The 27,770-nt window shown below is 39.2% G+C and overlaps 1 protein-coding gene across 1 annotated transcript in view; it reads right to left on the bottom strand.

Moving 5' to 3' along the window:
- Nucleotides 1-12,155: 12,155 nt before the first annotated feature.
- LOC124789316 overlaps nucleotides 12,156-27,770 on the bottom strand; it is a 71,086-nt gene continuing 55,471 nt past the window's right edge. The window contains exon 6 of the mRNA XM_047256630.1: nucleotides 12,156-12,453. Coding sequence (XP_047112586.1) covers nucleotides 12,365-12,453 — 89 coding nt within the window. The 3' untranslated portion in view covers nucleotides 12,156-12,364. The remainder of the gene's footprint in view (nucleotides 12,454-27,770) is intronic.

Raw genomic sequence — 27,770 nt, forward strand, 5'->3', positions numbered from 1 at the left:
TAGGTGGAAAATCGATCACCTTAAATGTAAAAGACACAGATTGGGATGTAATACAACAGGCTTTACAGATTTTGTAAGTTTTCGATGAGGTAACGAAACAGGAGTCATCAGAGAAAACAGTCTCACATTCAGAAATGAAAATCTTGCCTAAATTAATGGAACACCAGCTGAAATCTGTTAAAGACAAAACTAAAAACTATGCTCAAGAAATAGTCATTGCTTTGTAACTTCCATAAATATTTATCAGAGCGCTTTCAGGTTACCTCCAGGAATGAATTGATTGGTCAGGCAGTGTTACTGGCTCCCCAATTTAAAAGGCAAGGATTCTCAGCAGACAAAACATTTCAGGATTGCTATATGAAGGCTGCTGCTGAAATTAAAGCATTTGTTGTTATACAAGAAAACACACAGCTCATTTCTCAACCAGTTACCACTGTAATGCACAAGACTTCTTCAACCTGAGAGGAGTTTGATGGATCTATTGGTTAGCTTCAAGCAAGTCACGACCCAGAAAGAGCGTCAGTTGTCGACATGGACAAACATTTAGTGGAGGGATATTTGCTAAAAAGCATTGATCACTTAAACTGGTGGGAAACGAGAAAATTGCTGTGGCCAATGCTCGATCAATTGGTTCTAAAAGTGTTACATATCACAGCAACATCAGTGCCTTATGAATGAATATTTTCAAAAACAAGACAAATAAGCAGTGAGAAGAGAAACAGACTCACAATGACTAAAATGGACCACATTTTATTTATAAATGACAATGCTGATTAATTTTTCCTTTCTGGGTTCATATATGGTAATACTGACTGTAAATGACGACTGCAGAAACACTTTAATGACTGTTATGTTACAATTCTCATATTGTACTTTTTCCGATGAAAATATCAAAATATAAAAGGAATCAGTTTCTGTCTTAAAATTTTTCCACTAGATAAAAATATTTATGGTTTTGTTGTGCTATTTGTAATTTTGTATTTAAAACTTTTATATCTCAAAATTAGTAGGGACATGACACAAATTTATTACCCCTCTTTATATGTTCTTTCAGTATAGGACCAAATCAGTTAAAAATACAGGTTTAGTGACCTGAATTAAAAAGGCAATGTTCCTTCCCTTTACTTATTTTCTGAGTGAGTGGAGAGTCATGAAATAGAATCATTTCATTCCAGTGAGTGACCAGTTTTTATCCAATCTCTCAAAAGAACAGTTTTGCCCATCTCTAGTGTGTGTGTGTGTGTGTGTGTGTGTGTGTGTGTGTGTGTGTGTGTGCGTGTGTGGGTGTGCGCGCACGCATGCGCACATATGTGCATGTTTTCAGAATTCATGGGAGTTCAATGGCAAGGTTACAAGCATCCTTACAAATATTTAAAAATACGAATGTGGATAAAATGGCTGAAGATGTTATCACACAGTGAGGAGTAAAGCTACAAAACGACACTCACTCCAGTCTCAACCACCAAACTCATATTGTCCCACACAATCACACTCACATGCTGTAAGACAATGGTGAAAGGGTCAAATGTGCAATACATCTAATTAAAACATAAGTAAAACAATACTGATGGAAAATGAATGAGAAAATATTTTACAAAGCATTGTTAACACAAGTTTTTATGTCAAGGTATTAGGTTATCATACCACACCCAACAAATATTGTCATTGAAACATGGAACAAATTTTCAAGAATGAAACAAATTTTAAGCACTTATATCTTGTGCTTCAAACTGATTGTGAAAATACCTCTCTTCGCAAGTTTCAGAGATTTTATTTTGGCAACAATGTCTTCCCATTTATAGAACAAAATATCTTTTGATGTTGGCCATTTCCAGGTTTTATTGGTACGCTCCATGTATTTGATTAGAGCACCATCATCTACTATTTGGAAGCTTTGGAAGACATGTTATGGGTAAATGTTGTCATTTCTTTTTACACACAGGTTCCTACAGCTAGTCTCGCATAGTGTAGATGGTTGTCTTTTTAGTTGATGTGGCTTTTATATGGCTGATGAAGTCTTTTTGCTATGGATTTTTATTTCTGGTACATTTTCAAGAAATAGTGATACTCTCCATGGCTGTTACATTCTTTATCAGGATTGTATTGGGTGAGTAGCTAAGCACCCACTGCTTTCACTTGTGTAGACTGCAAGGCCAGCATAGATTTTTTTTATTTAAATGAATTTTTATGTTTTTCACAAAGTGCAGCACCTTCTAAACTTTTCATGCTAATTAAGGCCATAGGAGCATTCTCCTTTCCAAATTTACTTCTCACCAAAAAGCAATTCTTGTAGCTGGAGTCCAAGGCTTCTGTTAATCATATTTTGATAGAAACTTTCATCCCCTAACATATATTTGTTTATATCTAACAGAGGAGTGAAATACCAATTTTCATATATTTAGCTTCTTTTAATATAGTGAAATATCTTCTTAAAAATTTCGATCCCCTATTTCACCCTCTTGAGTGTTAAATTTCCAGAAACAGTGAAAATTTTCTTTTTCTTTTTTTTTTTTAAATTTCTAACAGAGAAGCCAAATACAAATTTTTACAAATTTACCTTTGACAATGCTTTCATAATGAAAATATTTCATAAAACTTTTCATCCCCTATTTCCCCCCTTTAGGAGTGGAATTTCAAACAATGCCTTCTTAAGCGATGCATCCACTACGAGATCAACATCGTCTCCAAATTTTTTAAGTTTCTATCCTTAGTATTTTGGATGGGTGATGATGGCCCTATTTTATCCCCTTCAGGGTTGAATTTCTAAAAACAGTGAAATGCATATTTTTTTTTTTTACTTCTAACCTGGAAACCAATACTAATTTTCATAGATTTAGCTTAAAAATGCTTGCGTAATGAAATATTTCCATAAAATCTTTCATCCCCTTTGGGGTTGAATTTCCAAAACCAGTGAAATACCTTTTTTTAATTTTAACTGAGAATCCAAATACAGATTTTGACAGATATAGGTTTAAAAATGCTTTCATAATAAGTATTTTCATAAAACATTTCACCCACTTTTTTATGCCCTTAAGGCTTGAATTTCCAAAAAACAGTGAAATGCATATTTTTTTGTTATTTCTAACTAAGAAATCAAATTCAAATTTTAATAAAATTAGCTTTAACAATGCTTTCATAATGAAATATTTCATAAAACATTTCATACCTTATTTCACTCACTTACAGGTTGAATTTTCCAAAAATATAGAACTACTTTTTTTTTAATGGAACTAAGAAGTCAAATACCAATTTCATACATGTAGCTTTAAAAATACCTTAGTAGTTCTTTATTTTCAAAAAGAAATTTCACACACTATTTCACCACATAGGAGTTAAATTCCAAAAATGTTGAAACACTTATTTCTTTATTTTTGGCCAAGAAACCAAATATCAATTTTCATAGATCTAGCCTCAAAATTACCTTAATAGTGACATATTTTTTAAAAAATCTTTCATCCCCTATGTCGCCCCCTTAGGGATGTAATTTCAGTAAATCCCTTCTTAAACAATGCTTATAGTATAACATCAACATCATCTGCAAATTACAGGTTTCTACCTTTAGTGGCTTGGGCTGGGTGATGACGAGTCAGCGACTAAGTCAATCAGTTGTTTTATGTACAGAGATAGCATTATTTGCATCCTAGTTCAGCCTTTCCATCTGGCTTTTGAACTTCAGAACATTTATTTTGGTTCTCATTTTCAGATCTTGATGGCTTAGGCCCAGGGCAATAGTCAGAAGAATCTTCAGTATTACTCTCAGACCTTGTAGATTTGCCACACAAATACTCTTCCCAGCAGGAACTTGCAATTTTTTGCTTCTGGTGGAGTGAGACTTGACAAACTCAATGTAATTTTTCCAAGAAAGCTTCTGCTATTGTGTCTAAGTTCAAATGTGTATCTTATTTAGTTAACCTCTTGAGAATTTCAATTGTGTCAACAGGGCATATGCATGCTTTTTTGAAACCTGATTTCAAAGTCTAGCAATATTTGGATCCATTCCTTCTAAAACAATGTTTAACATGATCAGGAACTGATTTTTGGATAGCAAAATTGGTCGTTTGTCTTCATTACACTCTTTCCATCCACTAATAACATCTCACCATTTCATTTTTATATAACTGAAGTAAGTGACATCGGACTGGGTCAAGTGGAACGAGCTTGGAACCAAGCAGACAAAATTTTGTTACACTGAGATATAAATGAGCACCGAGATTATGAATCAAAAACTTCTTCTCATCTCTTTTTATTGTGAAAAGTAGCAGTTGACACATAAACCACTCCTCAAAAACAACTAGGCTAACCCACTCATAATTGTATTTTGCTCCACTTTCTGTCCAGGTGTTACTGATGTTCCCAGCAAGAAACCAAATATCAATTTTCATATATCTAGCCTCAAAATTACCTTAATAGTGACATATTTTTTGAAAAATATTTCATCCCCTATGTCACACCCTTTAGGGATGGAATTTCAGTAAATCCCTTCTTAAACAATGCTTATAGTATAACATCAACATTCTCTGCAAATTTTAAGTTTCTACCTTTGGTGGCTTGGGCTATGACAAGTCAGTGACTAAGTCAATCAGTTGGAGTACTGCCTTTTATGTACAGAGATAGCATTATTTCCATCTAGCTTTTGAACTTCAGAACATTTATTTTGGTTCTTATTTTCAGATCTTGATGGCTTAGGCCCAGGGCAAGAGTCAGAATAAATCTTCAGTATAACTCTCAGACCTTGTAGATTTGCCACACAAATACTCTTCGCAGTAGGAACTTGCAATTTTTTGCTTCTGGAGTGAGACTCGACAAACTCACTGTAATTTCTCCATGAAAGCTTCTGGTATTGTGTCTAAGTTCAAATGTCTATTTTATTTAGTTAACCTCTTGAGAATTTCAGTTGTGTCAACAGGGCATATGCATGCTTTATTGAAACCAGATTTCAAAGTCTAGCAATTTTTGGATCCATTCCTTCTAAAACAATGTTTAACATGATCAGGGACTGATTTTTGGGTAGCAAAATTTGACGTTTGTCTTCATCACACTCTTTTCGTCCAGTAATAACATCTCATCATTTCATTTTTATGTATCTGAAGTAAGTGGCGTTGGGCTGGGTCAAGTGGATCAGGCTTGGAACTAAGCAGCCAAAATTTTGTTACACTGAGGTATAAATGAGCACCCAGATTATGAATCAAAAACTTCTTCTCATCTCTTTTTATTGTGAAAAGTAGCAGTTGACACGTAAACCACTTCTCAAAAAGAACTAGGCTAACCCACTCATAATTGTATTTTGCTCCACTTTCTATCCAGGTGTTACAGATGTTTCCAGTCTTATAAATAGTATATGAGGAAGTGCAGTTCTGGCTGTATTTAAGCAAAACATGATACTTATGCTACATTTTGTGAAATTTATGACCCTTTCTGGATATTTACAGCCTCTCTCCATGTGATTGTTTCCTTCCCAGGGTCATTACACAGATTCATTTCATTGTAATTAAAGATGTTTTGTGCAGAATGTCTTTAAGTACATTTCAAGGTTTTTGGTAGAGACAATTATGAGTTTTTAATCTACAGCAGTACGATAACCCACTGGGCTACCACCACAACATAGAGAACCAGCCGACTTTTCTGAGGTCAGCCGTTGGTGCACAACTGGCACACATGATGAGACAGTCACTCCACATCCACTATTGCAAAGCATGGTCACCAGGGATAAGAAACTGCAGCCAAGCAACTGTGCACAATGGCTGCACAGGGGCTTCCCAGTGCCAACTGTGACACACCATCTACATGCATGATTACCGCCCGCCGACTGTTCTTAGTCTGCTCTCACTCTTATGTTGTTAGCTGCAACATAATCGGTGACAATGGTGGGAATTTTTCATGTTTGTTACTTATCCATGGACTTTGTGCAACAGACTGCTTTATCAGGTGTGTCGATGGAAGTTGTGCTACAGCAATTTCTGCAGCAGCAGTTAGAGGGACATAAACATCAAGAAGCCTCATTGTACGCATCATTCTCCTGGCCGTCAGCTGCAAATGTGCCATCATTCCCACATTATAACTAGATGGTGGAATAGTGGAAAGCATACGAGAAGCACCTCTAACTGCACTTTGCCGCATTCCATGTAGCGGGTGCAGTAGCGGTAAAATCACTGTTCCTGTTGCAGAGCTCACCCAGTAGGCACCAACTTTTATGCTAACTTAGCCCCTTCATGGAACTGGTACACCTGTCCTTTGACAAAATTAACTACCTAGTTCTATCAACACTGCCATGTCATTTCATCCCATGTGGAATTTTATCAGTGTTGCATACAGCCAAATCAGTCACATGGCTGAACTGCAGGGACACAGCAGAAAATCTCATTTTGTGACTCTAGTAAAGATGGTATTGTATACAGGGGTGATGATTAGGATGCAATCATTTGGATGGCTCTGGATAAGGTGCATTAGAAAGCTCTACAATTCAAGGACCCTGCTTTGGAGGGCATTTTAAAATGGATCAAATCCTCTGAAGTTTCCCAGGCTGTCGGCCATCAATTAGAATTTGAGGGCAAGGTTGTAGCCTTTGTGTGAGACCTGAGAGACACAGCAAATGTGGCAACAGTAAAGCACAAACACCACCACACTCTGGCTCCGTCTTGCAAACAGGGTGAGACGTCTTGAAGCCCCACCCCTCTTCCCTCTCCCCAACAGGAGCTTGTTTCCATCATATCTTGACTGTTTTTGAACATGTCAGAGAAGGCTATCCCAACAGGTGGCCACAGTGCAATTCACACCAGAAAGAAGGATACCTTGTGTGCTCTGAACAAAAGAAAAAGACTTGCCTTGACAGGAACTAACGGATATTAATGTAATTTCATTGGAGTCTCACTCCACAGTGGTGTCACCTAAGAAACTGTTCACCATGCTCACTTTGCACAATAAACAAATTGAGTTACAAGTTGACACCAGTGCCTCTGCAGCTCTGTTAAACTCTCAAATGCATCTCCAGCTGGGAGTACCAGCCCTTCAATCACTTGCCGCTTGGTTATATACAAACAAACAACACATTCCACTCAGAGGACAACACACAAAAAGTTGTCAATCACCTCACCTTCCTTGTGGTTCACAGCATGGATACAAAGACTCTATTTAGCCTTGATGTTTTTTCCACTTTTGGATTTGTGATTCATGACTCAGTCCACCTGGTCTCAGAAGAAATACTGTTTAAGGATTTGGAAATCCTTATGAGTACCTTGACATTTTCTCTAGGCTTCAGGACAAGCAGTTACATTAAAGAAATCAGTGCACCCTCACTTCTTCTATGCAAGAGCTGTGTCGCTCGCACTGTGGGATGCCATGAAGAATGAGCTAGATAGACAGCCTGGGACATCATTGAACCTGTGCCTGCAAGTGAGTGGGCAACACCTTTGATTACTGTGAAAAAACCATCAGGGAAACTGCCCTTTATGGAGACTTTAAGATTATGGTCAATTACCAGTAAGAAATCAATACATATGCCATTCAAAACCAGATGAGCTTTTCTCTGCACTCATGGGAGGCCAGTATTTTTCGAAGGCCAATTTCTCTGAAGCTTGCTTACAACAACCCCTGGATAAGGAATGTCCTGGTAGTAGACTCACTGCATGGATTATATAATTTCAAATGCTTAGTTTTTGGGGTGGCCAGTGTCCCAGTGATCTTTCAAAGGTTTCTCAAACAGCTACTGCATGATGTTATGGGCTGATGACAGTGCCAAAGTTAAAGAACACCAAGGAAACTTGTGGCAGCTATTCCATACCCTCCAGTCTCCAGACATCAAATACAATGTCAAAAAACATCTCTATTTTTCAACTGTTGGTGGAGTATCTAAGACATATCATCTCTCGCAAAGGTATTAAGCCGACGCAGAAGCTGGTTGAAGGTGTCATCATGCTTCCTCGCCCCACATATTTAAAGGAGCTCCAGTCCTTCTTGGCAAACATAAAGTATTATGGAATATTTATTCATAACCTGGTACTGATTGCGCACATGTTCAACAACCTGCAGAACAAAGGTGTTCCTTTTGTACTGTTGAAAGCACACAAACTGGCATTCAACACCCTGAAGCAGGCCGTCCTATTGCCACCAAGTCTCACCACATATCCACTGCGCAAAACCTAGTGGTGGAATCAAATGCCTCTAAACTGGGCCTTGGTGTCATCTTGGCACACAGAGATACAGAGGGCTCTGAATATCCAATTGCATTTGTTCAATGCCACACAGAACAGGTATCCGCGAATAAAAAGGAGAGGCCACATGCTGAAGAAATTCTATGTATGTATTCTTATATAGGACAAAGTTTCACCATATTATGGATCAAAAGCTATTGATCTCCCTCTTCAGTTCTGCAGTAAAGCTACGTGATAGGACTGGTCACTGACTCCAGCAAAGCGTACTCTTTCTCAGCAGGTACAAGTATGAAATCACTTTCACAATACCATTCCACATACCAACATGGGTCATCCTGTCCTGTTGCCTGATGGGCCACGACCCCGAGTTTGACAAGACGAGATCTTGTGTTTCCAGGTGGACAAAGAATCTAAACAGACATGGACATTTTGCCATCATGTGGGTCCATGTAGTTGTGGCCATGGACAAGGACACCATCTTACAACAGGTACAGTGGTACATACAACAGGGCTGGCAGGATTGCATTTGCGATCAGGACTCCAACCCATTGTGACATTAATTCAACCTCTGCCACTGGATAATCCTGGTGGACACGGTTATCCTAGCTACAGATCAATGGTCCCTCCAGTTAGTACCACCAGAACTTCTGCACCCAACAATCTTATGACTTTTGCCCCGAGATCAATGAAGTGTCTCACAAACTAAACTGCTCACTGTGTACTGGCTGGGCATAGACCAGCAGGTCAGACATATTGTCCACAGCTTTAATAAATGTCAACAACAGCAAGAATCCCACCCTGGCCAATGCCCTCACTCCCGGGCCTCTTTGTGGGAACTACTTGGCTGATTATCCTCGATGCATATGCCAATTTTCCGTACATGATCAACTGTTGGCCCATGAGTGTGAAGGATATGGCTGCAGCGCTCAGCAGAATTATATTTGTGAAGGAGTTCCTCTCACGCTGGTGTTGGACAATGGACCATAATTTTGTTCCAGGTTTCCAGTGAATTCTCCCACAGAAACGGCATTCAACACATGCTGTCTCTGCCTTTCTACCCTCAATCAAACGGTGAGGCTGAAAGACTCATCTGTAGTTTCAAAACACAAATGAAGAAATATGTGGCTGATGCTCCTACAGATGCGATGCCAACAACCTTTTTTTTTTTTTTTTTTTTTTTAATTCCTTCAGGTCGATGTCAGTACGGGAGAAGAATCCAGCGGCTCTCTTCCATGGCAGCCAGCCTTGTTTTCTCTTCCACCTTATGCATCCAGCACCTGTGAAGTCATCTGCAGGACTATTTCCAGGCATCTGGCCATGCACCCACATGTAGATGCCGAGTTCCATATGCCAGGACAAGGGGTTTGCAGTGGTCAGCCGATAGCAGTGGGGTGCTGTGAGTTCACTCTGACCGTAGGGGACCAGATGATTTCTTGCCAATTAAATCAGGTTCATCTGTGGTGGGAGGCTCAGCCACCATTGCCTCTGGGCTCTCCAGTGGACTCACATTGCAGCAACACCACCTTTTGTTTCTCTTCTGCCAGACCTCCCAATATCTCCCCTCCTGAGCTGTTCTTGCCCTTTGGTTCTCAGCACTGTTCGACAATCCTGGTCATGTCCTCATCTCCCTTTGATTATAGGCTGCCTGAGATAGAAGAAGATGAGGCTGCAGTACCCATCCCCACCCCCAACTTCTATGTCAGAACCCAATGGGGACATTGACATTGGGGGAGGGGAGGGGGGGTGAGGGAGTGGGGGGAGACCTCCGCTACCAGTGGTGGGGGCACCAATACTCTGACAGTGCCACTTGGTAGGGACATTCTGGTCATATGCTCCTGTCCATGCCAACTGGGAGCTGGTAAAACCGGAGTGCCACATGATGCCTCTGATATCAGCCTGGTTCAAAGCAGTGTCCAGGTGCCCAGCCAAGTTGGGGTCATCTCACCAAGATGCAGTTTGCCACTCCCCTTGGAAGAAGGGGTGTGATAGCCCACTGAGTTACCACCTAGATATCAAGCACCAGCCAATGTTTCCATCATCAGCTGTTGCATGACTAGCACACATGATATGACAGTCACTCCATGTCCATAACTGCAAAGCATGGCCACCAGGGGGAGACACCATGGCCGAGTGGGTGCTCATGATGTCTGTGCAGACATCTCCCAACATCACCTTGACACATTGTCAACATGTGCGATCACTGCACGGCCATCGTCCTTAGTCTTCTCTCACTCATTGTGCTATCTACTATGCTAGATGGAACTGTACTGTATCAGTCTTGCCATGAGGTTATGCCATACATTGTGTCTGTACTTATTCTGGAAGTGCTATCTTATGTTTTTCTTATATTGTGAATTACAACAAGTAGCTGTTTTCATATTGCTTGATAGGCTAACAGACAACTGTGGATATCTTTTCAAAAAAGATTTCATCAAATTTCTTCCTGGCAGATTGTTTTTGAAACACTTCACAGTTCTTCCTTGCCTTCCTAAATAAGATTTTATTATGAACCCTAAGTCCAGTTCACTACATGGAAACCCACGATCATATATTTTTATAAGATGACTTTCAAAACATGGTTCTTCTTCCAATGAAAAGCACTTTTTACCCTTCATCTTTTACTTCTTATGCTATCTTTTGATTGTACCTCATCTAATCTTGTAATGAATCTTAGCTTGTTCTTGGATCATTGGCTCATCTGTTTAGTTTTTACACTGACAAATTTGCAATTTTTCAGCAGAGCAGTTAGCATACTTCCTGCTGCCAGGTAGTCTTTTGTAATTGGTAGGCACCTTCTTTTCATATCCGAAGAAAACACACATATACTTTGTTGTAATTAATATAGAAGCCTTTAATAAACTATATTTTGCAGATAGCAATGTAGTTTTGCATTGAGCCCAACTTATATGAGAAAAACAATGGGCTCAAGTAGCCCACTTTTACAGATTATGTTGACAAATTTTTAAATCAGCCTGCTTATATGGTTTACTTTATAAAGGAACATTAAATTTGCTATGGATAAAGTTTTCAAGGGTATGAAATTTGGAAAAAATACCTACCAGGAACCTGTATCCTGTGTACAGGTGATAGCTTAAGAAGTAAATGAAAGTTTTTTTCCTATGATAAACGAGCCAAGACAGAGCCTCTGGTGGCCAGTATATGAATTAACAAATCTGTGCCACACGGGGTAGCTGTGCAGTCTAGGGCACCTTGTCACGGTCTGTGCAGTAAAAATGATTTTTCGTCTGACACTTCACTATCCATATGGTGATATAATCACATAAAGAAAAATTCTCAAGTCAATACTTTGCTTATTTTGTGTCAGTATGTTGTCTCGTCATTTAGTTAGACACTGGAAGTGGAACCAAAACTTCCAGTAAAACTTTCAAGAATTTTAATTAGAGAAGACTTTTGGCAAGCAGTAATATAAAAATTAAAAAAATCATGCATGTAAACAGAGCAGAACAGCAGCAAAACTGAACTTGCAGTTAGTGTTAGCTGTGACCTCCAAACAAAAATGATCCAACATCGTACAATATCAGTAAACTAAAACAACAATTTTATAGCTTACCCTGATCTATTAGGGCACTGTGATGGCATGCATCACAACTTCGCTTCACAGAGTTTCTCACTCTGAACCAACACACAACTATACCACGTCATGTGCAGAACTTGTACGGTGCTGTAGCTCTCGACAAACTATTTGGTGATGCTGTGTTCAGTTTCCCCTCTGTATCTCAATAGCATTTACCTTATGTTCTATTTCAAATACATTGTCTTTTGTTTGTCATATTACATTCAACATCAAAAAGTATTTATCACAATAGCATCTTTATTGCCTATCAGATGGTAAGTGGGTAAAAACTGAAACTTGAGTATTCCCCATATAGCACTCAGTTTTTAATTGTTTACTGAGTTCTTGTTTTGTGCAGCTGAATTTATTGCAAATCAAACTGACTGATACAAATAATAATAAAATATATTGTATATAAATAATTACAATTTATTTTTTAAATCCTGTTTTTTTATTTGTAACACAATGAAATCAGTCATAGTTATTATAAAAAGTTAAAAAATGACAAAAATCATATAAATATTCCTTACTTGAACAAACTATTAGCTGCTATAAAAATAGTTTCTTTGGTATTCGTTGGTGCAGATCCATCATACAAAACATGACATTTTCCTTTATGCTAAGTAAAGTTCATCACATAATATTAGTAGGAACCAACATACGTTATACTAATGCTAGAGGTGTTGGTGACCGGCATGCTCTTGGCTCTGTAAAACCAACTGTTGTAATACACTGTAAAAAGAAGCACATATAAAAATCAGATGAAAGTTTTGTGTTTCAGACACACACTAATATAAAGAAAACTTGCATCCATTACTATTAACAGATTATTAGCACTCAATCACTTTTTACAATTTTTGTAAGTGGGAATTGGTACAAGAAGCATGCTGCTCTGATATGAAATACTATAATGAGAGAACAGAATACAGTCAGAACACAGTACACCTCACAAAGGTCTACTATGATGAAAGCACACTACTGTTATTTCTGTTTCCTTGAAACTTCCTCTCTGTTATCTCCAGTTACTGTTCTCTTTTTATATATAGACTGATCTTATCAAAATGGCTGTACAAACAATATGCATCAGTTGGAAGATGTTAGAAATGGATAACAAATTTAGAAAATTCAGCATGTAATGTAACAATACCAGAGAAGGAAAGTTACTACTCACCATATAGTGGAGATGCTGAATCATGATAGTCACAATAAAAAGATTCACACAATTAAAGCTTTCAGCCATTAAGGCCTTTGTCAGCAGTAGACACACACACACACACACACACACACACACACACACACACACAAACGCAAATTGCACACACGTCTGCAGTCTCAGAGAGCTGAGACTGAGTGTGGTTGTGTGTGTGTGTGTGTGTGTGTGTGTGTGTGTGTGTGTCTGCTGACAAAGGCCTTAATGGCCAAAAGCTTTAATTGTGTGAATCTTTTTATTGTGCCTATCGCGACTCAGCATCTCCGCTATATGGTGAGTAGCAACTTTCCTTCTCTGGTATTATAACAAATTTAGAAGTCATTGAAAACTTCAATTCTGCCGAACACATTTACACTCTGAACATCTTGCCTCTAAAAAAATTGTAAAAGTTTCTGCCTTTCACAAAAGATGATAGCAGCTACCTTGCTCACCATGTTCAAACCTATTTTGCTCCCAACAATTCTGCACAAATGTCTTTAACATACATTCTGCTAAGTGATTTATTTGAATCATGCCACCTGACTGAACTGACAAATATAAAAGACTGAATTATTAGACAAATATTAAAGCATTAATACTCGGTCAAATTTAGATTCAACGGTCAAATTTCGATTCAACGTCAGGTTTCGATCAGTTTCCAGTTGCACCTGAGTCCAGTAAATACACTGCTTTTCTTTAAGGAAGTAGGCATTATTAATATTGTGTGGTACCATCTGGTTTGAACTCATCAATAGCAGAATTTATTAGAGCATTAGATCATGTTCTTGGACAGGAACTCATATCTGAATGACAGTGTACATAAATGATATTCTGATTAACAGACAAATTTGGGAAGAACATATTGAACTTTTGACACAGGTGTGTGGAAAACAAGGTAGAATTACACTGAAGCTGGAGAAGTGGAAAATGCAGCAACTGTACAAAAATTTTATGGCATTTAATTACTAAAAAAAGAAGGAATTTTGGTGGATTCAGAAAGAATAAAATCTACTAAAGAGTTTACAGCCCCCAGAAATGGAAAGCAGTTAAAATCTTTCTTTGGATTATGCGTTCCTCAAAGAAATTTTATAAATGGACAAAGTTTAGATGCACCATGCCTCAGTAATATTAAAAAAGAACACTGTTTTGCTACAGAATAAGGTGTGTCAAGAAGCTTTTGAAAAAAAAGAAAGAAAAGAAAAGAAAAGCAAGAACGAATTAAATGACCAGAATTTATGGACTTGATTTTACTTTACCATTTTGTTTACACAGTGACCACAGTAATTTTGGGGTGGGATCAGGAAAAGCAAGTAGATGGAAAAATTATACTTTGTACAACTACATTTGCAGGCAAGATGCTTTTAAAACATGAAAAATCTTACACAGTTACTGAAAAAGAATTGTTGGTGAAGCATTCATCCAACTCAAAAACTAAATCGTTAGATACAAGGTAATAGTCTACTCAGACCATAAGGCTTTAAGTTATCTTCAAGTTCAGTTATCATAAAAGATTAACTAGATGGATGAAGTACTTGCAATGGTTTGAATATGAAATCAAATATATTAAGGGATCTGACAACATTGTTGCAAATGCTTATCTGGGCTACTATGAGGAGGAATTCTTGAAACTTTCAACAAAGATCAAGAAAAGGGACTTAAAATGGGGTATATTAAAATGTACAAAATGAAATAAATTTTTGATGTATGTGCAACAAAATTAGGAGTAGCTCAAATCATTATTCACACTGAAAGATTACAACTGGAAAGTTTATTGCCAGAGGATGGAGGAGAAATATTGATTAAATATGTACATGAGAGTTCACTCAGTGTGATGTTTACAATGACATATTAAAGTTATAAGAAAACATCAATTTTTATAATGTCGCTAACAAAATAAAGAAAGAGTTACCAACCCGCAACAAGTATCAGAGGGTTAAAGTAAATAATATGACATGCGAATGACAAATACAAAACATTATTCTTTATAAACCATTAGATTCAGTTGCCACTGTTTTCTATGGAACATTTCTAAAAAGCAAAGGACGCCAGTGTTATATTTTTGCTACAGTAGATGTATTCTCTAAATTTATTAATTTATATCATTAGAAAAGCTATGAGCAAAAATGTACTCTCAGAAACTGAAGAGGATTCCTTTATGTACTCTCAGAAACTGAAGAGGATTCCTTTAAACATGCCTACAAGCTAAAAGTTATCTTAACAGACAATCAGTCACACTTTTTGTCTAAGAATTGGAAATCTCTTGTAGAAAAGTCAGGTATTAGAAATTTTCTAATTTCTAATACTCATTATCCAATCCAGCAGAGGCGTATATGTGTGAGATTGGTCACTAGTGTCATACTTACTATAACAATGAGCATCCCATATGGTATGAGGCATACCCACAAAGTAAGGATCATTTTGGAAAAAGCCCATATAAACATTTTTTCAAACCAAAATTTTATTATACAAGAAAGAGCATTTCTTAAACAATTTTTCTACAAGTGTTCCGACATTTGTCATAGAGGGAAACCAACTTTTCTATGCTCTCTTCATAGAAATCTCAAGCAAAACAGTTTTTTAAATTTGCGGAAACTCATCACAAACCATTCTTATTGTGAGCCATATGTTTTCATGAATTTTATCATCACTTTCTCAACCGAACCATTATTGACAATTGAACGTGTGAAAGATTCCAAAAACATTACGAATAGTCTACAGCATACTTCTATCAGACTTTCACCTGCTGAAATTGTTGAACTGAAGGTTATGGACATACACTCCTGGAAATGGAAAAAAGAACACATTGACACCGGTGTGTCAGACCCACCATACTTGCTCCGGACACTGGGAGAGGGCTGTACAAGCAATGATCACACGCACGGCACAGCGGACACACCAGGAACCGCGGTGTTGGCCGTCGAATGGCGCTAGCTGCGCAGCATTTGTGCACCGCCGCCGTCAGTGTCAGCCAGTTTGCCATGGCATACGGAGCTCCATCGCAGTCTTTAACACTGGTAGCATGCCGCGACAGTGTGGACGTGAACCGTATGTGCAGTTGACGGACTTTGAGCGATGGCGTATAGTGGGCATGTGGGAGGCCGGGTGGACGTACCGCCGAATTGCTCAACACGTGGGGCGTGAGGTCTCCACAGTACATCGATGTTGTCGCCAGTGATCGGCGGAAGGTGCACGTGCCCGTCGACGTGGGACCGGACCGCAGCGACGCACGGATGCACGCCAAGACCGTAGGATCCTACGCAGTGCCGTAGGGGACCGCACCGCCACTTCCCAGCAAATTAGGGACACTGTTGCTCCTGGGGTATCGGCGAGGACCATTCGCAACCGTCTCCATGAAGCTGGGCTACGGTCCCGCACACCGTTAGGCCGTCTTCCGCTCACGCCCCAACATCGTGCAGCCTGCCTCCAGTGGTTTCGCGACAGGGGTGAATGGAGGGACGAATGGAGACGTGTCGTCTTCAGCGATGAGAGTCGCTTCTGCCTTGGTGCCAATGATGGTCGTATGCGTGTTTGGCGCTGTGCAGGTGAGTGCCACAATCAGGACTGCATACGACCGAGGCACACAGGGCCAACACCCGGCATCATGGTGTGGGGAGCGATCTCCTACACTGGCCGTACACCACTGGTGATCGTCGAGGGGACACTGAATAGTGCACGGTACATCCAAACCGTCATCGAACCCATCATTCTACCATTCCTAGACCGGCAAGGGAACTTGCTGTTCCAACAGGACAATGCACGTCCGCATGTATCCCGTGCCACCCAACGTGCTCTAGAAGGTGTAAGTCAACTACCCTGGCCAGCAAGATCTCCGGATCTGTCCCCCATTGAGCATGTTTGGGACTGGATGAAGCGTCGTCTCACGCGGTCTGCACGTCCAGCACGAACGCTGGTCCAACTGAGGCGCCAGGTGGAAATGGCATGGCAAGCCGTTCCACAGGACTACATCCAGCATCTCTACGATCGTCTCCATGGGAGTACAGCAGCCTGCATTGCTGCGAAAGGTGGATATACACTGTACTAGTGCCGACATTGTGCATGCTCTGTTGCCTGTGTCTATGTGCCTGTGGTTCTGTCAGTGTGATCATGTGATGTATCTGACCCCAGGAATGTGTCAATAAAGTTTCCCCTTCCTGGGACAATGAATTCACGGTGTTCTTATTTCAATTTCCAGGAGTGTATGTGTTGGTCGTTTTGAAATTCTATAAAATCCACATCCCAATGCATACTGGATAATTTATCCAAAATTCAGAAAACTTTTTGGGCTTGTAAATATCACTTCATACAAGCAGAAAAATAAAAATAATTCATAAAGCCCTGAGTCAAGGAAAAAGTTCTTTACTGGAAAATGTTAGCTATTCACAAAATAATAAAAAACAGAAAAATGTAAATCCTATTGCAACTACAACTACGTGACTACTCTGCAATTCACATCTAAGTGCCTGGCAGTGTGTTCATTTAACCACTTTCACACTATTTCTCTACCATTCCACACTCTAGCAGTGCACAGGAAAAGTGACTACTTAAATCTTTTTGTGTAAGATCTTATTTCTCTCTCTCTCTCTCTCTCTCTCTCTCTCTCTCTCTCTCTCTCTTTTTTACAATGATCATTTCTCCATATGTACGTGGGTGTCAAAAAAATATTTTTGCATTTGGAGAAGAATATCGGAGATTGAAATTTTTTGAAAAGTTCTTGCTGCAACAAAAAAAGCCTTTGTTTTAATGATTGCCACCCCAACTCATATATTGTATCCATGATACACTCTTCCCTATTTTGTGATAATACATAATGAGCTGCTGTTCTTTGTACTTTTCTGCTGTCCTCCATCAATCCAATCTGGTAAGAATCCATATTGGACAATAATACTCTAGCAGAGGATGGACAAGCATAGTGCAAGTAGTCTCTTTAATAGTAGACCTGTTGCATCTTTTAAGTGTTCTGCCATTAAAATGCAGTCTTTGGTTTGCCTTCCCCACAACATTATCTACATGACTGTTATAGTTTAAGTTGTTCATAATTGTGATTCCGAGGTACTTAGTTGAATTTACAGCCTTTAAATATATGTGACTTATTACATAACCGAAATCTAAATAATTCCTTTTAGTATTCATACGGATGACCTCACACTTTTCGATATTTAGAGTCAATTGCGACTTTTTGCACCATACAGATATCTTGTCTAAATCATTTGAATTGGGTTTGCTCTTCTGATGACTTTACTAGACAGTGCATAACAGCACCATCTGCAAACCAATCTAAGAAGCCTACTCAGATTGACTCCTAAATCATTTACATATATTAGAAACAGCAGAGAGTCTATAATACTTCCTTGGCAAATGCTAGATATTATTACTGTTTTACTGGATGAGTTTCCATCAATTACTACGAACTGTAGTCTTTCCAACAGGAAATCACATATGCATTAAGATGAGTTGGCTTTATCACTGAAATGTAGCAGTGTTTTGTCTGGAATATAGTAAATGTTAACAAATATAGTAAATGTTACCCAAGTTGGGTAGTTCTATTTTCCTTTTCTGAGCAGCCAATTTTCTATTATCTACCCTATCCATCTGTTACAATTATCTTATTCTACTAATGCCATCCTTCTTTTCATCTTATTATTTGAGTGAAATGGTGTTACATTATCATCCACAGAACAAAACTGTCACTATAGCCAGTCAAAGTTAATTACTATTTCATTTGCATATTACTATATTCTGCAACTCAAAGTTTATGTTACAATATACACGTTTTTATGCCACTACAGAGGAGAAAATTCTCATTATACAAATTTACACATATATGTCACGCTGTGCAAAATATTTAATAGTAGTTGTTTGTAAAGATGTGGATCTCTGCATCTCACTTACTATAGAATGCAGTTGTTACCATTTTTGATTCTTCATTGTTAATATTAGTTAAAATCTTTATTAATGTCAAGCATATCATTGAATTGTACTGTACTTTAAACATGAATATTGTGTTTTGTTCCCTATGAATCACCGTATCTCGATTTTTACATCTACTGCTTGGTTTGAGTTTTCATCAGGATCTTTACGTATGAATACTTCTCTTACAAATATATACCAATATGTTTGTATGAGAATATATGTACAAATACAATCAACTTGTTTTCTATGGGGAATATCTGGAAACTAAGGTTATGAACCCTGCAGCTATGCCAGGGAATTGAGTTTTTCACAGTTGGTACCACTGTTGTGTATTTTAGCAAAACAAATGAATGAGTTGTAATGGTCATCAGTAGCATCCTGACTCTTGATGTGGAAACGGTTGAAGATGAGTGTTCTCATTCCATCTCCTGCCAAGTGCGAAGTGTGCACTGTGATATGCTACCTAAATGGCAAGAACATGAGTGGCATCGCAATTCATTGCAAAATCGTGTCAGTGTATGGGAAGGAAATTATGTCATAACAATGTGTGACAGAATTAGTACAGAATTTCACTTGTGTAAGAAATTTGTGATGAAGAGATAAGTGGCTGCCCTTCCATGGTTACTGATGAACCAGTGCAAAAACTAAAAGAGTATATTTGCTCTGATTGCTGTATGATCATTGATGAGCTGCACAAACTGAGTCCTAAAATTTCTCAAAACATTGTTCATGAAACTGTGAGTGATCAACTAGGATGAAGTAGCAAGTTGTGTACATGACAGGTTCCAAAGATGCTTACTGCAGAACACAAACTCAACAGGGTCAAGGTTGCACAATAGTTTCTTGATCATTTTGTGAGTGACAGAGAGACTTCCCTTGACTCCACTGTGACAGGGGATGATGTGGGTTTACCACCATACCTCAAAGAACGAGTGACAATAAATGCAGTGACACCACACTCATTCCCCTTCAACAACAAAATTCAAAACTCAGAAATCAGCTCAAAAAGTCGATGCAATCATTTTATGGGACACAAAAGGGGTTCTGCTTGTCAAATTCATGCCAAGAAAGGAAACACTCTTCTCTGCACAATACTGTTAGAACTGCAAGAAGCTGTGCAGAGCCATACAGAAAGAACACCCTGGAATGCTGAAGAAGGGAGTCTGCATTCTGGGCCACACTTAACTTGAGCAACACAAGTGTTGTTAACCTTATTCGTTGGAATCTTTTATCACTCTTCTCACAGTCTCAATCTTGTGCCTATCAAGCATCACTTATTTCCTACATGGAAGGAATATGTGGGTGGAATACCCTTTTCTGGTCACAAGGAGGTGAAAATCAAAGTGGAGATGTGGTTACAGAGTTGACAGGAGACATATACGACACAGTTATTAGAAAACTCATCCCACAGTTGACAAAACACATTGCAGTAAATACTCATTATGTGGAAAAATGATGTAATACCTATGCTACTGTTCCTGTATGCTTCACTGAAAGCTATGTATTTGTGCTCATGTAAAAAATCTTGTAAACCTACTTTCTGGATATCACTCGTATGTGTTCACAAAATGGACATTAGTGGTCTTTGCAGTCTATTATAGTGAGCTTGGTTCTTCATGCTATGATAGCTGTGTGGGACAGTCTCTCAAAATTCTGGTGCTTACTCCATTGGTCGACTATGAAACAATACACTAGTTTATTTTTGTTTGGGGGTCTTTCATTTTACTCAATCATCCAGTTTCCTTGGTTCTCCTTTATTTCTCTCTTTGGCCAGTGTACCAGTTCTGCGTTTCCACTTGTTCATATTCTTATGAAGTACTGCACTTTCTTTTTCATTCAGGTGAAATGGACTGTCATTCTTGGCAAACTTTTTTGTTACCATAATGTACCAACTGTTTTTATACTAAGCCACAACAATAACAAATAGACAAATTATTTAATTAAAAGAATTTGACTGATGTGTATTTTACAAATAAATATTAATGAGATATTTACGTGATGAATACAAGGTCCTATTTTTACATTTTTTGTCAGCTTGTATCTGATATTACCTAGGTTTGTGTATCATTAGATGTGGTTAGATACAAGTTTAATTCATTTTAAGTCTGATACTAAGGTTTACGTTTCTACCATGGCAAGTTGCATCACTGATGAATTATGTTTCTTATTATTATTATTTGTATTTAATGCTGTTACTGATTGCACATTATGATTTGTCTGACATTTGATTATGCTTGGTCCACTTTGGAAACCCATGGACAAGAATTACTTCATGTACTTAAAAACAATTACAACAGTATCAGGGATTTATGGACTATTTGTTTTATCTAGGAGTAACAAGTGAATTTTTCTTGAAAATGTTAACAAACTGCCTCAAGAGGGCATATGGTGGTTGTTTGCTCTTACATTATTGATTACAGTATAAACTCTCACATAAATGTGGGTATGTTGATTTTAAGATGTGTAATGTAGCTGGCTTTAAAAACAGTTGTGCTTGTAAAGCACAATAGTACAGCTGAAAAAACCTGAAAATATATACATTATATGTACTCGTCGTAACACGTAATGATGTAGTCAGCAAACAGAATGACCTCCTCTATGCTAATCAGCACGGATCCCAAAAGCATTGATCATGTGAAACCCAGCCTGCATTTTCCTTACATGACATCCTGAAAGCTGTTGATCAAAAAAATCTGATGGATGTAGTATTTCTTGACTTTCAAGAAGCATTTGACTCAGTACTGTACCAACAATTATTAATAAAAGTATGATTGTATGGCGTACAAAACAAAATTTGTGACTGGAATGAGGATTTTATCTTGGCTGAAGAGTCACCAATAGAATTAGAAGTAACTTCAGGTGTGCTCCAGGGAAGTATGTTGGGAGCCTTATTGTTCTTATTGTACACTAAGGTGACAAAAGTCATAGGAGGGTGACGTGCACATATGCACTGATCAGTCAGAACATTATGACCACCTATCTAATAGCCACTGTGTTTGCCTTTGGCACAGATAACAGTGGCAACGCATCATGACATGAAAGCAATGGGCCTTTGTAGGATGCTGGTCAGAGTTGGCACCACATCTGCACAGACAAGGCACCTAAATCCCATAAATTCTGGGGAGGGGTTGACGAGCTCTGATGCCACAGTCAATCACATCCCATATCTGTTCAATCGCGTTCAGATATGGAGTGTTGGAGGGAGTGGGAGAAGGGAGGGGGGGGGGGGGGGGGGGAGGCAGCACATCAATAGGAACTTGCCACAGTGTTTCTCAAACCACTCCATCACACTCCTGGCCTTGTGACATGGTGCATTACCTTGTTGAAAAATGCCACTGCAGTCAGGAAACATGATCATTATGAAAGGGTGTAAATGGTCTGAAACCAGTGTACAATACTCCTCGGCCATCATGGTGCCTTGCATGAGCACCAATGGACCAAAGGACACCCACGTAAATGTTCCACAGAACATAATGGAGCTGCAGCCAGCTTGTCTTCATCCCACAGTACAGGTGTCAAGGAGCTGTTCCCCTGTAAGACAATGATTCATGCCCTCCCACTGGCATGATGAAGAAGGTATCAGGATTCATTAGACCATGCAACGCTCTGCCACTATGCCACCATCCGGTGCCATTGATCATGTGCTCGATTCAGTCATTGTTGCCAATGTCATGGCGTTAACATTGGCACATGCGTGAGTTGTTGGCTGCGGAGGCCCAACATTAGGAGTGTTTCGTGTGCACTGTGTATTCAAATACACTTGTACTCTGTCCAGCATTAACGTCTGATGTTAGTTCCACAACAGTTCACCATCTGTTCTGTTTTACCATTCTGCCCAGCCTACAGTGTCTGACATCTGTAATGAGGGGTAGCTGCCCAACCCCATGGCGTCTGGAGGTGATTTTACCTTGGTTTTGCCACTTACTGAAGACACCACAGCACTCCTCAAACACCCAAAAAGTCGTGCAGTTTCGGGAATGCTGATGCCAAACCTCTGGGTCATCACAATCTGCCCTCGGTCAAACTCAGATAGATCGGGCACCTTCGCCATTCTACACACGGACAGCATGCTTGCTGATACTACATGCACCATGTGTGTGTCTGACTAGCAGTCATTCCTTGCCAGATGACACTGCAATCACCTGAATGGGTTTATATCGACAGCAAGCAGTGGTTAAATATTCTGGCTGATCAGTGTACAGATGACAGTAATGTTGTGTGCCCAAGATATGAAAAGGGCAGTGAATTTGTAATGGTGCTTCCCTGCTTTGTTTAACTTCACTTGTTGTCCTTGGTGTTGACGTACTGCGTTACTATGCTGGCTGAAAAATGTGGTTTGTAATTCCGACACTGAATACTGTAAATAATGTAGCCAGCAGGTGAACAGTTGCGTTTCACAGTACTTTAATTTCACTGTTTACACCACCCCATATACACATTTAATATGGCCAGCGCACTATTGTTTAACTTTCGATAAGCCTCATTAATAGTTTGCAAGTGAAAATCCACATACTGCTACAATAGTTTCCTGTTGAACATCTACGAGCAGTAAAAACCTAACCACAAAGTTCACAGTTCTTGAAGAATAGAAAGGTATGTATGGAGCGGACACCGCCATTGTTGCAACACACGGCCTATTTGTGTAACACTTATTTCACAGTTAAGTTGAAGCATTGTTATTGTTCTAACTGACACAGGTTTCTCGTCTGAAAATCGGCCGTGGACTGACTGTCTCAGGACCAAAAATCAGGCCCTTACATACCCTCACAATAATAGGTAAGAGGGCTAAGGTGAATTATTTGTTTAAATTGTGAAATTAACAAATACTGTTATGTAAACAATACTTTTGATAAAACTGTTAATTACTTTGGAATTAATTAAATGCTGGCTTTGCTAACATGTTTTCGAATAGAGGCAAATAAATATTTTAAGATTACTAGTAGTTGTTCCTCCAAATGTCTCTAATTAGTACAGAATTTATATTTGTTTATACATCAACAATAGAATTTAAGTTATGAAACAATTACTAATTTCACCCTATAATGAAAGATACTAAATAGTAGTAGTCAAAATAAATTACAGAATCAATTACATACATAACTAAGCACAAAATTAGATCTGGTGTTATATTCTTTAAAACTAAGGGCCAACCTTTCTCTTTTATGAAAATACAGATTCTATAAATGTAAGTTAATGGTAATTAGTTAAAAATGAAAAAATGGATTTTAAGGAAGCAGATGGCAAAACAAGGGGGAGGGTAAAAGTTATCCCAGCTTGCTTCATCACAAATTGGTGAAGCTGTCATTTGTAATCAGGTGATTTATGTGAAAAGGTTTCCGGTGTGATTATGGCCGCACGAGGGGAATTAACAGACTCTGAATGTGGAATGGTAGTTGGAGATAGACACAAAGGGGATTCCTCTTCAGAAATCATTATGGGATTCAATATTCTGCAATCACAGTGTCAAGAGTATGCCGAGACTACCACATTTCAGGCATTACCTCTCACCATAGACAATGCAGTGGTCAATGGACTTCACTTAATGACTGAGAACAACGGCATTTGCATAGGGTTGTCAGTGGTAAAAGACAATGAACACTGCATGAAATAACCATAGAAATCAATGTGGAACGTGTGACGAACATGTCCATTAGGACAGTTTGACATTAATGGACTATGGCAGCAGATGATTGACGTGAGTGACTTTGCTAACACCATGTCATTGTCTGCAGCACTTCTCCTGTGCTCGTGATCACATCGATTACACCCTAGATGACTGGAAAATGCTGGCCTGGCCAGATGACTCTCGATTTCTGTTGGTAAGAGCTGATGGTAGGGTTCGAGTGTGGCACAGACCTCATGAAGCGATGTATCCAAGTTGTCAGTGAGGCATTGTGCAAGCTGGTGGTGGCTCCATAATGGTGTGCGCTGTGTTTACATGGAATGGGCTGGGTTCTCTGAATGTTCAGCTACTTAGAGATCATTTGCCGCCATTCATGGACTTCATGTTCCCAAACAACAATGGAATTTTTGTGGCTGACATTGCACCATATCACTGGGCTACAATTATTGGTTTGAAGAACATTCTGAACAGTTCGAGCAAAAGATTTGGCCACCCAGGTTGCCCGACATGAATCCCATATAACATTTATGTGACATAATCAAGAGGTCAGTTCACTGCACAAAATCCTGTCTTGGTAACGCTTTCAAAATTATGGACAGCTATAGAGGCTGCAGTGCTCAATATTTCTGCAGGCACTTCCAACGACTCGTTGAGTCCACACCACATTGAGTTGTTGTACTATGCCTGGCAAAAGGAGGTCTGACATGATATTAGGAGGTGTCCCATGACTTTTATCATGCCAGTTATATTAATGACCTATGAAGACAATATTAATGGTAATCTCATACTTTTTGCAGATAAATATCCAATCAGATCTTATTAAGATTTCAAAGTGGCAACTCATTTTAAATGTTTAGAAATGTAAAATTGTGTATTTCACAAAATGCAGAATAGAAATATCCTTGACTGTAACATCAGTGAACCACAACCGGACCGAGCGAGGTGGCGCAGTGGTTAGCACACTGGACTCGCATTCGAGAGGACGACGGTTCAATCCCGTCTCCGGCCATCCTGATTTAGGTTTTCCGTGATTTCCCTAAATCGCTTCAGGCAAATGCCGGGATGGTTCCTTTGAAAGGGCACGGCCGATTTCCTTCCCCATCCTTCCCTCACCCGAGCTTGCGCTCCGTCTCTAATGACCTCGTTGTCGACGGGACGTTAAACACTAATATCCTCCTCCTCCTCCTCCACAACCGGAATCAGTTGATTCATACAAATGCCTGTATGTAATAATTTGCATGCTCAGTTGTTGGTAAAAGCAGATGGCTGTTTGGTTCGCTTGCAGGATACTGGAAAAGTGTAATCAGTCTACAAAAGAGACTGCTAAAAAAAAAACTTGTGCAGTCCATGTTAGAACATCATTCAAATGTGTGGGACACATGCCAAATCTGACTAACAGTTGACATTGAACTTATACAAAGAAGGGTGACACAAATGGTGAGAGATTTATTTGACTCACAAGAGAGTGTAATGGCAATCTTGATACACCTGAATTGGCAGATGCTTGAAGATAGATGCCAATTATGCCATGAAAGCCAACTTAAAAATTTTTGAGGCCAGTATTAAGTGTAGTACCTAGAGAAAGTCTTCATTCCCCTATGTATCTCTCCTGCATGGACCGTGAATACAAAATTAGTCTAATTACAACATGCGCAGAGGCATTTAAGCAGTCGACCTGCCTGCACTTCATACATATTTGGAATAGTAAGAAACCCTAACATGTGGTACCATGCTTAGTACACTCTACCATACACTTCACAGTGGTTTGCAGGGTATGTGCATAGGTATACATGTAGATGTAGAACCATTTCAAAGAGCTCATTTTTTCTACAAGGATTGGTAATTTGTTTCATGAGGATGCTGGGGGTAGTCTTTAAACGACAAAGAATAATGCCTACCAAAGTGCTTTCAAGAGTTCGAGATTTAAGTCATTGTATGGATGGAAAATAAACTTGTGTTCTCCACAGGGGATGTGCCACTGCTAGGTTTTGAAGCTTGACATCCCCATCACCAAGGAGCCATACCTGATGGTCAAATAAGTGGAGATATGTGTGGGTCACTTTGTTCTAATTCCCAAACCTGCAACAAGTGTCTTAACTGCAAATCCCAAGCCTATGGTTAATATCCCCCCCCATGAACCATGGACCTTGCCGTTGGTGGGGAGGCTTGCGTGCCTCAGCGATACAGATAGCCGTACCGTAGGTGCAACCACAACGGAGGGGTATCTGTTGAGAGGCCAGACAAACGTGTGGTTCCTGAAGAGGGGCAGCAGCCTTTTCAGTAGTTACAAGGGCAACAGTCTGGATGATTGACTGATCTGGCCTTGTAACAATAACCAAAACGGCCTTGCTGTGCTGGTACTGCGAACGGCTGAAAGCAAGGGGAAACTACAGCCGTAATTTTTCCCGAGGGCATGCAGCTTTACTGTATGATTACATGATGATGGCGTCCTCTTGGGTAAAATATTCCGGAGGTAAAATAGTCCCCCATTCGGATCTCCGGGCGGGGACTACTCAAGAGGATGTCGTTATCAGGAGAAAGAAAACTGGCGTTCTACGGATCGGAGCGTGGAATGTCAGATCCCTTAATCGGGCAGGTAGGTTAGAGAATTTAAAAAGGGAAATGGATAGGTTGAAGTTAGATATAGTGGGAATTAGTGAAGTTCGGTGGCAGGAGGAACAAGACTTCTGGTCAGGTGACCACAGGGTTATAAACACAAAATCAAATAGGGGTAATGCAGGAGTAGGTTTAATAATGAATAGGAAAATAGGAATGCGGGTAAGCTACTACAAACAGCATAGTGAACGCATTATTGTGGCCAAGATAGATACGAAGCCCACACCTACTACAGTAGTACAAGTTTATATGCCAACTAGTTCTGCAGATGACGAAGAAATTGAAGAAATGTATGATGAAATAAAAGAAATTATTCAGTTTGTGAAGGGAGACGAAAATTTAATAGTCATGGGTGACTGGAATTCGAGTGTAGGAAAAGGGAGAGAAGGAAACATAGTAGGTGAATATGGATTGGGGGACAGAAATGAAAGAGGAAGCCGCCTGGTAGAATTTTGCACAGAGCACAACATAATCATAACTAACACTTGGTTTAAGAATCATGAAAGAAGGTTGTATACATGGAAGAACCCTGGAGATACTAAAAGGTATCAGATAGATTATATAATGGTAAGACAGAGATTTAGGAACCAGGTTTTAAATTGTAAGACATTTCCAGGGGCAGATGTGGACTCTGACCACAATCTATTGGTTATGACCTGTAGATTAAAACTGAAGAAACTGCAAAAAGGTGGGAATTTAAGGAGATGGGAC

The sequence above is a fragment of the Schistocerca piceifrons genome, chromosome 3, assembly GCF_021461385.2.
Source record: "Schistocerca piceifrons isolate TAMUIC-IGC-003096 chromosome 3, iqSchPice1.1, whole genome shotgun sequence".
In the NCBI taxonomy this organism is placed as follows: domain Eukaryota; kingdom Metazoa; phylum Arthropoda; class Insecta; order Orthoptera; family Acrididae; genus Schistocerca; species Schistocerca piceifrons.